The 12818-nt window shown below is 44.2% G+C and overlaps 1 protein-coding gene across 1 annotated transcript in view; it reads right to left on the bottom strand.

Moving 5' to 3' along the window:
• Nucleotides 1–291: 291 nt before the first annotated feature.
• Nucleotides 292–12818, bottom strand: part of ZNRF3 (zinc and ring finger 3) — a 73978-nt gene continuing 61451 nt past the window's right edge. Inside the window, exons 5-9 of the mRNA XM_044989499.1 lie at nucleotides 11470–11580; nucleotides 6972–7139; nucleotides 4039–4141; nucleotides 1526–3268; nucleotides 292–821 (exon numbers count right to left, since the gene is read on the bottom strand). Of these exons, the coding sequence (XP_044845434.1) occupies nucleotides 778–821; nucleotides 1526–3268; nucleotides 4039–4141; nucleotides 6972–7139; nucleotides 11470–11580 (2169 nt within the window). The 3' untranslated portion in view covers nucleotides 292–777. The remainder of the gene's footprint in view (nucleotides 822–1525; nucleotides 3269–4038; nucleotides 4142–6971; nucleotides 7140–11469; nucleotides 11581–12818) is intronic.

The raw sequence follows: 12818 nt of genomic DNA on the forward strand, positions 1-12818 counted from the left end.
TAGGACTGAGTGGACTTGTAGGCTCTAAAATTTTGCATTGTTTTGTTTTTGAGTGCAGTTATATAAACAAAAAAATCAATCTACATTTGTAAGTTGCACTTTCACAATAAAGAGATTGCACTACACTATTTGTATGAGGTGAATTGAAAAATACTATTTCTTGCGTTTTTATAGTGAAAATATTTGTAATGAAAATAAATATAAAGTGAGGACTGTACGCTTCATATTCTGTGTTGTAACTGAAATCAATATATTTGAAAATGTAGAAAAACATCCAAAATATTTAATACATTTCAACTGGTATTCTATTGTTTAACAGTGTGATTAAAGCTGCAATTAATCACGATTTTTTTTTAAATCGCGATTAATATTTGAGTTAATCATGGGAGTTAACTGTGATTAACTGACAGCCCTAGTATCTATACATACTGTGCTTTGTTTAATGCAGCAGTGTCACTTGCCAGCAAGAGCTGGCACAATGGTTTTTAAAAAAATATATAGTTAAAGAACACTTTTTGTCACTAGTATAAAAATAGCACTAGAGCTCAGAGCTGCTCTGCATGGGTTTTGTTCACTTACATAAACCCAGGACTGAAGGAGGCACAAAGCTGGCAAGGAATGGAGGGAAGGCTCAGTCCAGCTTGGGAGAGGGGGGGCTTCTCTACATTACCACTTTTGTGTGTTTGTCAAAGCTAAAAAAGTTTGAAAGAAAGTCCAGCATAATTTGGAGTCTCCATAAAAAGTTCTCCTTGTCTATCTGTAGCAGTCTGGCCAGGCCTAGTCACCCATTTGGCTTCTTTCCAGGGGGTGAGATCCAGAGCCTGAAGGGATAAAAGAAATTATTAAACAACGCAGGCACATCCAAGAAAGAGGTCGGGGAAGGAGAAGGAGCAGCCTAAGTGGTGATTCTTCCTCTGCCACTAATTACTTTGTCACCAGTCCAGACTCGCTCCCACACATGCTTCTGAAGCATCAGGGGGCCTGCACCTCCCTCCCTTTCCATGCACTCTCCTCTGAGGCCATCCCAGACTTTCCACCACCCCTTTTCATCCTCCTCAGGGTCACCAGTCTCCTCACCTATCCCATGCATGGCACTTTGGCCTTTTCTGCACTGGCCATTTTCCCTGAGTTTCCCTGCTTCTAACACTGGTTCAGCGCCACTGGCTGTGGCAATGGTGAGAGCCCTAGTTTAGATTAGGTGCCAGCAGCCACTTGTGTTTTCACCATTGGTGTCTAGAGCTGCTACGAGCATGGCTAGATGGCATATTAGCACTCCCACCAATGAAACTGCAGCAGGGGAGCAATGGAGGATGTTTTCTGAGGAGAAGAGGCTAATATAGGCAGTTTTTGTAAAAATGTAGATTATAGACTGGAACCATCTGCAGTTCCACTTCTCCAGACCATGAGCTGTAACTTTCATTATGTGTGGACCATCTCTGTGAACACCAGTGCAGCCGACATGACACTCTCTTCACCACACTCTGAGACTGGAAGGTGCTGGAGAAAAACCATGTCTGACTCTTACCTGCAGTTTTTGTGGTTGCTGCTGCCTCCTGGGAGCTCAGAGTGGGGTTGTGAAAGAGCATCGTCGTTTCTTCGTCCCGAGAGCAGTTCTGCTGCAGGAAGGACATTGCCCGGTAGCACACCTCCCTCTCCTCCTGTAGCTCTCCTAGACCTTGGCGGTGTAGATGAACGTCCATTTCAGGCGTCCCATCCCAGGAAGTACAGCCTCCGTGGGTCCCTCGGCACTCTATTGGCAGGATTAGCTCACTGTCTCTGTCCTCAGGAATGATAGGAATGCGTTGACCTATGTCACGCACCCCCCTATAGCAGCTTGGCAAGGCCTCATCAGGAAGTGTGTACTGTACACTCACTGCATAGTCTTCTGTGTAACAGCCACCACCTCCACTGCTACTGGTGCCACCACAGGCAACCTGCTTCTCTTCATAGAAGCAGCAGGGCAAGCCCTCATATTTCACCCCATCTGTCCTATGCAAGTGGTCTGAGTTAATACTGTACAAGCCTGGGGAACTACCTGGCTGCTGCTCCAGCCCCGGGCCACACCCTCCCCAAAGTGGGGAGCCCAAGAAGAGTGCACCGCAGTCTGTTGTCCCACTGCTGGGCTCCAGGGCAGAGTGCTGGAGCTCAAAGCAGCAAGCACATGCTTGCTCCATCAGAGGTCCTGCTACTTCTGGACCTTTCCAGTTCCTTTTAACATCCAAGGCAGCACTGGGAGTAGCCTCGAGGCCTCCCTCTGAGGTAGTGCCATTTGAATCCCTGTGCTCTAGTGAGGAATTACTGCTGTAGTTCATCTCCATGCTGCAGTTAGAAAGTTGGTCCCCTGAGGAAGAAGCTGGCACAGGCCGACAGTCAGCACCCATCAGAGCGTGCCCATGTGCCAGAAGCTCGTCCTGATGGGGGCTCTCCAGGAGAACTATTGTCCCACGGTTTGTACCACCAGCATCCCCCACTCGGCAGGGGCTCTTGCTGCGGTAAATATAAGGGTCGTAGTCACTGCTCAGAGAACTACGGAAGGTGGAACAGCTTCCATAGACCCCCTGGTTGCTGACCTCTGTACAGTCAACCATGGAATCACTGGAGGAGCAGTGGCACTGACCAGAACTACTGCTGCTGCTGTCACTGCCTGGGCAGTCAGCCAGGTAACCACTGCACACTGAGCGGTGACCATGATAGCAGCTGAAACTGGAGGTGCTGCCACTCTCCAAGTGGGAGGAGGGCATTACATGTACCACAGGAGGGAACAGCATGCTGCCACCAGGCTGGAAGGCACGGGAGGGACCCTTTGAGGCAATGCCAGCTGGAGACTGTCCATCTTGCTCAGGGTAGCTAAGGCCTTGGAAATAGTAGTGCTGGTACATGGTCTCATACTGGGAAAAACAAGCTGCTTTGGAGAAGTTACGTCCATTGAACTTGGCCCTTCGGAAAGTATGAGCTGGAGAATAAGCTCTGTGCTCCAGGCCACAGCGATGTGTGTTCAAGGCATGATCCAAGTGAACAGGCTGGTAACTTTGGATGTAAGCAGGGGACTGTGCTGGATACAGGCTCTGCTCACCATGCCGGTCCACTGTAAGTACCGTAATGGGATTTCCATGGGGGTCCATGCTAGTCCGGGTGGGATATGCAGTTATCTGGCTGGTCCTGTGCACTCGGCCAGGATAATGAACTGGAAGAATCACCCTCTGCTGCCGGCTGCGCACTGGGTTGGTGGATTCCAAACATACCGGGCCTGGGTTTCCCTTCTTTTGTTCTGGATGGGGAGAAAAACAAACTGTGTCCTGGAAATGCAGCCACTCTGCTAAGGGTTTGTTACCTGGCAGACTGCAACAGTGAGTAAAAGTGCCAGCCTGCTCTGGAGAAGTAACACAATCAACACAAGCACACGTGCCCAGAAGTTCTTTGAAACACCTGGGTCTATTGGCCACAGGAGAAAGAGAAGTGACTTCAGCTTCTTCCTCTGCATAAGCAGATGCTGCCTACTCAGCATTCCCAGCCCTCTGAGTTAGTAACACTCACCTCTGCCCAACTTTTTTCATTCTTCTTACAAATTATTTAAATGGAAAATGTTTTCAAGTCAATGAAAGAACCACATTCTATGTCACTGCACAGAGGAATCCAGGAATTTTACAACTCCCTCCCATATACCAGCTGCTTTTAATTAATTTGCTTTTCTTTGTATTTCCCCGTATAAATACAGTGAACTTGGGTGAATTTTATTTGTGCTTCTTTTCTACAGGCTGACAGATGCTGCCCTCTGGTGGGCATGTGCCCAGGAATATGGTAGGAAAGTGTTCTGGCTGTTTTAGGACATGGGGTCACTCTCAAAGAAACATACTTAATTGACTTCTATTTCCAGCTGGCATAATTGAAGGAAGTACCAGGATTGTATTACAATACAGACCAATCACAGAAGAGATTTTCCTAAGAGTGTACAGAAATACACAATTTCCCCTCCATCCAGAGAGCTGAGAAGTCCAGAAATGGCCCTATTTCCGTGTGCATTTGAGGGGCAACACTTACCTATAATGTTATGTCGGCAGTGGGGGCAAGTATGATGCTGCAGCAGCCAGGGATCCACACATTTTTTGTGGAATCTGTGAGTGCAGGGAATCACCCGCAACTCCTGTTGGGGGAAAGAAGAAAATTAGAGGACTCTTCCTAAAAAAGCATGAATACTCGCAACCCACACATAGTTCTTCTGGCTTAGCTACATATCAGGTCAATTTCCAGCCCCTGGCTGGAAGAGGGGAGGAAAAGCCACCAACCTCTGTTAACAATAACTAAGAGCATAGTGGCTGGAGAGATTTTTTGTTGATTCATATGGTGAGCATCTCCATGCTCAGCAACCCTGTTGAGCTCATTTTCCTGTTGCAGCCTGTCCTCCTCTCAAGCTACTCTTCCCTCTGAAGCCTCTAGCCTACCTCCAGCAGCACCGAACAGTTCTAGCTAATTTTGAGCTTTGTCTGACAGTGTTCCCAAGGGCCACATTCAGTGCATCCTTGACTGCTGTGCACGTGCTGCATTGAGTTACTGCAGCAGTTATTTTATTTTTTCACGTCTAACAAAGGGTGTATTTTTTATTTGAGGAGAACAACATTTTTAAAAAGGCAGTGTCTCTTTTTTTTTAATCCAGTGTCTAACTTCATGCTGAGATTTTAAATTGTCCCTTCCCTTTGGGCCATGCTCTTTGATTCATTCTCCTCCTTAGTTCCTCTGAGTGTTGTCATAGGGGAGACGGCAGCCGGGCACCTTTCACTATGGCACTAACACGGATGGAGGCCGAGAGGTTAGAAGTCATTTTCTGTACCTTTGAGCTTCTTCCAAGGTATTTCCTCTGTAAGGATGTGAGACAATGATTGGGTGAACCTCTCATATAAAATGGTTAGGGCCTAAGTGTATTTAATGGATCATACATACACATGTATCATATACGAGCTAGTAATATATAGAAGCAAATGCATACTCAATATAAATGTAGGCCTAGTTTAGTTTGGTTCATCAGATCTTTGAATTATCCTTTTTTGGGAAGAAGTGCAAAACAAGGTTTTTGGCTTATTAAGTATCTTGTTATTTCACTCCTTAGAATGCCTCTGATTTGGGTATGAGGTTCCAAGGATGAAGAAAGAATGCAATATTACGATGACCCAGCCAAATATAATCAGGGTAAACACAGGAAGTCCCCAATGTCTCTGTCAAACATTAAGATTGATAGTTTTGTTACTGTTAATAAATAGGTATGTTATACAATTTACGATGTAAGGCAGAATCTTGTATTTGGTCATAAAACATCAGATCAGAGGAGAGGGGTGTTTGATACAAGGTCTTGGGTCTAAAAGAATGTACTCAGACTTAAGTCTTTGCTTTTGTTTGTGTACAGCCTTGTCTGTATATACTCAGTCAGTTCATTGGCTGGCCATCTTCAACTGATTACTGGGGTGTGGCACTTTGTACATATTCTGAAATAACCCTGTCCCTTGGATGGGAACTCTGGAATTAGCAGTGTTTTTGCCTGCAACAGCAAGCAGTGGTTTTCTGCTTTGCTAGATTTGTAAAGTAACCTATGGATCTGAAAACATCCTTACATCCTGATCTTATTTCATATCTCACTCTTTAAAAGCAGCCCACGCATCAAGAGTGCAGTTCCTAAAGCAACACTTTACTGCTCTCTGGGAATGACTTCGCCTTTGATGGCACACTCTGAAGCAGCACAACAAGATCTTACAAACTGCTTTGCTAAGGCTGCTTATACTTTGGTCTTACCTTCAGCCGAACAAAAACTGAAGCTATGTACCAGCCAGCTCCTCAGCAAATTTCTCGAGAACCATCAATAAGCTTGGAAGATACCACACTCCAAGCTGCCAAACAGTTTACTTATCTTGGCAGCATGTTAAACAATGAAGTGCAAATCAATCACAGAGTGGATATGTGAATTAAGAAAGTCAGTGCATCATATGGTTGCCTTTATCACTAAATCTGGAAGCAACATGGAATCTGTTTACAGATGCAAATCTAAATCTATAATGCTGTTGTCCTCATGATATTCTCTACAGGTGTGAAACATGGACCTGTTATCAACGGCACATTAAAAAGCTTGGAAGTTTCCACTTGTGACACCTACAATGACTACTGGGCACCAAACGGCAGGACCAGGTGTCCCACACAGAAGTCTTAGTGCAAGCTGGTTTGGCTGGTATTGAGGGTCATTAGATTTTGATTTATCATCAACTGAGATGGACTGATTATGTAATTTGTATACCCGAGACCCATTTATCAAAACAAATTCTGCATATGAATTAAGATCTAGCAACGACAGGCATGGAGTGCAGATGAAACACTTCTAAAGATGCTCAAACAAAATCTGCACCCAAGAAATATTTGTGACTCGATCTTTGAGCATTACATGGTGCCAGGCTGTCAGGGTGGATGTCTATGACTTTGATAAGAACTGCTTTGCACAGCCTGGAGCACAGTGTCATGTATGAAAACATGCAGCTCAATCAACACAACTAGACAAATGGCTCTGTGGTGAGTGCAGTCGTTGTTGTTCTTCCTGAATGAGTCTATGGAGCTATGAGATGACCCATTCATACAAAATGTAATTGCTGACATAGTCCTTGAAATCAGGGTGACCAAGGTCCAGACTCCAGAGAAAATAATAATAAAAAACAACAATGATAAGTAAATAAAGAGATTTCGGGGTCCACTCAAAAGCATCTGGAAGTCCACATTTGGCCCATGGTGCATCTATTAACTACACCGGGTCTATGAGATCCGGTTTTGGAGAAGGAGACTTCCCTACATTTTCAGCTGGATGCAATCAACACTGCCACACCTCCTACCCACTGATCCCCACTCTTGGTTCATGTGCCACCAAATACCCATTAGGTGACAACCGTGTCAAAACTGGCCCAGCAGCATCAGCCAACCAGGTTAGAGAAACTGCTTTCTTTTACCTCCCCATCGATGTATTTCTCCAGGCAGATGGCACAGTCAGAGGTTGAACTGCTGCTTAGTGTGTCCAGAGCTCCACAGCTTCCTTCACGGTGACCCTTATTTTTGGACTTGAACTTCCTGGTTTCCATCTTTTCCAGTGCCTGCACTGCAAGCCTGTTCATGGAATTCTACAATATAAAACACAACGTTGCTGCTTGAGGGATTGAGGCAATTGGAATAGCAGAAAAATAATGCTGTTCCTAACAATTAACATCTGTAACCATATCTTCTCAGGCTGAGATGGGTGTCAAGTCTCATAAGCTAAGCAGATCCTGATTAGGCTTCTCTCTCTGTGGGAGACACTCTGGAAATGACACATGCTACAGGGAGGAGTGTGATCGATCAACTTATCACTGAGTTAAACATTCTCTGTGCAAACAGAACACAGTCCTAACCAATTAAAAAACAAAAACATAAAACCAACCAACCAAAACCTATGCGTGTGTGAGCACGCACACACATGGCACTTGGAGAGAAGTAGTTTTCCAAACCTGAAAAAAAAAATGAGCAGAACTGATTGAGAGGGAAAATTTAAACAGAAAAATGTGAGTGATAATTGGGAATTGTTTAAGAATATTTTATTTTGCTAGATCCCCAAAACACTTACAGCTCTACAATCACAAAAGACGACTTTCTTCAAATAAAAAGCCACTCTGACTAAAAAGAGGAATGAAAGCACACTACAAAATAAAAATATATATATTTAGCAAATGAGGAAATTGATAGCAATAACTATAAAATAGAAATGGATAAAGGAAGTCAAAAGTGCCAAGGAAAAGTCTTTGGATAGTAGGGAAAAGGACAATAAAAAGGAATAATGAAACAGAAAAAAAAAACAACCACCCAGTAATAAGTCTGTTACGAGAAGTGGTAAAATTGTCAACAATCAATCAATCAGAAAAGGCATGTATTCAAGACGAACTTTTGTTCTCTATTTGGAGAAAAAGACCAACGACAAAATACTTTCTATTTCTAGAGTAACTAGGTAAGATGTTATACAGCATCTATTAAAAGACAGACAGACAGAGGTCATTTAGACCCAGTGGTCTCAATTCCTTGGTAAGCTGGGCTCAATTCAAAGTTAAGGCTGCATGTCTGTCTGTCACAGAGGTCATGAATTCCGTGAGTTTCTGTGACCTCTGCACCAGCCAGTGCGGCTGGCTCCGGGGCTGGGGCAGTCTCAGGCTACCAACACACCCACCCCCTGCAGCAGCAGTAGTTTGGGTGTGGGAGGGGGCACAGGACTGGGGCTGGGGTGCATGGCAGCACTTACCTCGGGAGGGCTCCCCAGAAGCAACTGGCATGTGTCTGCAGTTCCTAGGCGGAGGGGCTCTGTGTGCTGCCCCTGCCTGCAGGCACCTCTTCTCCGCAGCTCCCACTGGTTGCAGTTCCCGGGTAAATGAGTGCTGTGGAGCCGTCGCTCATGACAGGGGCAGCACGCAGAGCCCCCTTAGCCTTCTCTCCCTTTAGGAGCTGCAGGGACATGCCACATCTGGGGAGCCATGTGGAGCCAGGTAGGGAGCCTGCTAGCCGTGCCAACCCTCCCATCCCAACACCAGCGGGGGTTCCAGGCCACACTCCCTACCCCCCAGCCCAAGTTTTAGTTAGGGGTATATAGTACAAGTCATGGACAGGTCATGGGCCATGAATTTTTGCTTACTGCCCATGACCTGTCCATGACTTTTACTAAAAATACCTGTGACTAAAACGTAGCCTTATTCCAAAGTACATGTGCTGTAATTCAGCAAATACAACTTCATACATCTAGGAAGAAATAATGTAGGTTACACACACAGGCTGGAAGAATGTATTCTGGAAAGCACGGACTCAGAAGAATTTAGGGGTCAAAATGGACAACCAACTGAACTGTGTCCCTCTGTGATGTAGTGGCTAAGAGAGCCAAGATGTATGTATAAAAGCAGAGCAATTATGACTAGGAGCAGAAAGATGGTACCACCTGAGTATATGGAACTGGTGAAACCATTACTGAAAATGGTGTCTGGATCCAGATCCACCTTTCAAAAAGGATGTTGAAAAACTGGAAAGCGGTCAGACAAGAGTTTCAAGAATGATCTGAGGTCTGGAAAATCTGCCTTAGACAGTGAGAAGGTAAGAAGATCAGTCTGTCTGGTTGACCCAAGGGAAGATAAGAGCTGACATGATTGAAGTTTATAAGCACTTATGTGGGGAGAAAATTTTAGATAGTACAGGGCTTTTCAATCTCACAAACAAAGGCATAACAGGATCCAATGGCTGGAAGTTGAAGCTAGAAAACAAATGTGTACCTTATTTCCAGTCTGAATTTAACTGCGAGGGTAATTACCATTACAACAACATGTTAAGGGATTTGGTGGATTCTCCATCATGTGAAATATTTAAATCAAGATTGAATGTCTTTCTAAAAGACCTGCTTTAGCTCAGCCAGATGATATGGCCATGATACAGGAATTAATGGGTAAAATTCTATGGCCTGTGTTGTGCAGAAAGTTGTACTAGATGATCACATGGTTCCTTATGGCTTTTAAATCTCTGAATCTGTGACCCAATATGGGATATACTCTTTTATAGGTCAATGCAGACCTAAGTTCCCTCTAAGCTGCACAGCAGGCTATCAAGGGCCACGCAGGCAGGCGGGAGTGGCACCCTTCCCCCAGCCCCAGAGCTGCTGTGGCGAGAGAAGGCTGGGGGAAGCCATCTCTCCATGTTGCAGCCATGGGGCAGCCTGCATCCCAAACTGCTCATCCCTGGCCCCACTACAGAGCCTGAACCCCTGCCAGAGCCCTGCCCCCACCCCACCCCTCTGCCCCAGCCCTGAGCCCCCTCCAGCACCCCAAACCCCTCATTCCCAGCCCCACTCCAGAGCCTGAACCCCTGCCAGAGCCCTGCCCCCCCCCCGCACTCCAACCCTCTGCCCCAGCCCTTGGCCCCATCCCCACCACACATCACCTTCATATTGGTGCACATAACAAAATTCATTCCGCACATTAATGTAAAATAATTACAGGAAACATTAGTGCAGACCCCAATGCCCCAACATAGTGCTAACAAGATGACTCAGCAGAGAGAACTTTCCAATGTGTGTCAGTACTGACTTTAATGCTCCATCAGGGTGCTATAGGTCAATGGTTCTCAACCAGGGGTATGCATACCCCTGGGGGTATGCAGAGGTCTTCCAGGGAGTACATCAACTCATCTAGATATTTGCCCAGTTTTACCCAGGCTACATGAAAAGCACTAGCAAAGTCAGTACAAACTAAAATTTCATACAAGGACTTATTTATACCACTCTATATACTATGCAGTGAAATGTAAGTACAATATTTATACTCCAATCAATATATGTTATAATTATATGGTAAAAAGCAGCAAGTAAGCAATTTTTCAATAATAGTGTGCTGTGACACTTCTGTATGTTTATGTCTGACTTTGTTAGCAAGTAGTTTTTAAGTGAGGTGAAACTTGGGGGTACGCAAGACAAGTCAGACTCCTGAAAAGGGTACCGTAATCTGGAAAGGTTGAGAGGCGAGCCACTGCTCTAGGCCCTGTGATCTGAAAGACTGCCTCTAGCATAAGATGTAAAATGAATGTGATGATTAAATATCCTTTGGCACTCTTTATGAGGTTTGCAATGCTGGACAACGCCAACTCGGATAATTACATACTGCTTCCCTACAATTCAAATTGTAGGTTTATTTGAATTTATCATTTTCCTTTCTAGTATCCCTGCTTTTCAGTGTTGTAAGTCCAGAATGCCTGGTGAGTTCCATCACAGAGGTGAGGGTTAAAGGAGTTCTATGATTACACAATTGTTTGGCCTCCTTCCAGATGAAAGCCCCGATATACATGCAGGGGAATTACAGGACAGATGACAAATACAAACTGCAGGGAACTTTAGCATCTGATTGTTACACTGTTCTCCTACTCAGCCTTCCCGTCAGATAGCTTAGATTCTCTGAATCTCTGTTCCCAGGATGATTCCTAACCAGGCTTCTTTCCTTGAAATCTTTTTCCTCTAGGAATCAAGGGAAATTTTCATTAAAAGAAAGCTGCCTCTCCTCCTTTAATTCCAGATGGAAATCTTGAGGGTCCACATACTATACACCCAACAAGCTTGGAACCTGCTTTGAAGCCACTATCTTTTGTTAGAATCCATCAACACCACTCCAATCAGCTTCTTTCCCTTCTCCACTTGGGAATAACAGTTTCTGTAGCACTCCCAACCCAAGGATCAACTGATCGAGCACAGCAGAGTATAGCAGGTCTCTTAGTAAAGTTCCACACCTTTTCAAAGTGCCATGCATCTTTGGATAATACTCTTTTCCCAAAGATTGTTTTTCCAGACAGCGAACCCTTCTCTCTCTTCAACAGCACTGACCCAACTCTCTAGAAGAAGGTAGAGGCAGCAGTCAGAGTGCAAAAAAAGTATCATTATTGATCCCCAGCTCAGGCAGCTCTTACCTGACTACGTCGCTGCTTCAGTTTGATCTTGACGAGAAGAATGAGGCAAACGAGAGAGACCACCACAAAAAAGGCGAGGAAAATCCCCATGTCAAAGTACTCTGTGGGTTGCTGAAGATGACAGAAGAAATTTAACTTACCTCCCCAGGCAGATCACATTCAAATCCATTGCTATGCCCTTCATATCCATTTCCCCCTTCTCTAATTTCTTGATAATTATGATTTCCATGAATGCCCTGTGGGCAAGAACCACATTGGTGGAAAAATCCACTGCATATGTTAGCCTCTCTCTTGACCTGAGAGCCCTGATGCATGAGCCAGGATCTTAAGTCAATATCACTGAGTGAGGTCAATTAATATTATTTTATAAAATTCCATGTACTTAATAGTGAATAGTCAAGGGTGTCCTTTACATGCAGGGATATGGCAAACAATCTGAAATAAAAAAAACGGGAGGAAGTCACATTTATCGCAGGAACGTAAGTATGCGATGGGAAACAGTTATGACCAGCCTTAGAGTATAAGGTTTACAGCAGCTCTGAACTCAATGCTGGTTCTACAAACAACAGGTTTCACCAGAGTGAATCACAGTTACCAACAGCTCCAGTGGGTTTTTGGTATAATTCTATTTTTGAAGCAAGTAAAATCAACATATCTGAGTCCTCAGCAAAGTACCAATTGCTCAAATGAGTCATGCTTTCTAATACAGCTGGTACTTTAGGAATATAGTAAAAATGAACTAGAAACCTGGTCTACACAGATTTTTATAAAAACAAGGAGTCCGGTGGTACCTTAAAGACTAAACAGATGTATTTGGGCATAAGCTTTCATGAGTTAAAAACCCTCTTCTTCAGATGCATCAGGCTGTCAGATGCATTTTGTTTTTTACCCATAAAAGCTTATGCCCAAATAAATCTGTTAGTTTTTAAGGTGCCACTGGACTCCTAGTTTTTGTGGATACAGACTAACATGCTATCCCTCTGATACTTGGCACTGATTTTTATGTTCCCTTTTCTCATATAAACTACATGTAGGAAGTGTTCAAGATGCCTTGGGAACATCCATTCTAGATTGGAAAGAGAATAAAGTCTCAGATTTCTTTGTTAATCCATGTGTGAAAAATGCAGTCAAGAAATGTTCACTAACATCAGACAGACTGCTTTCCTGGGGGTAGAATACAATTATTAGCCACTTTTTTAAAATTTAAATGTTTTGTTTTCTTTATTAAAAAACAAACACACATAAAAATCCCTGTGTAATAAATATAGGGCCCAGACTGTGAACCTCCTCCTTAACACTGGTGAGATGTTACTCACTTAGGAAATCCCATGGAAGTCAAAGATACTTTC

This window comes from Mauremys mutica, chromosome 16 (genome assembly GCF_020497125.1).
Source record: "Mauremys mutica isolate MM-2020 ecotype Southern chromosome 16, ASM2049712v1, whole genome shotgun sequence".
Taxonomy (NCBI): domain Eukaryota; kingdom Metazoa; phylum Chordata; order Testudines; family Geoemydidae; genus Mauremys; species Mauremys mutica.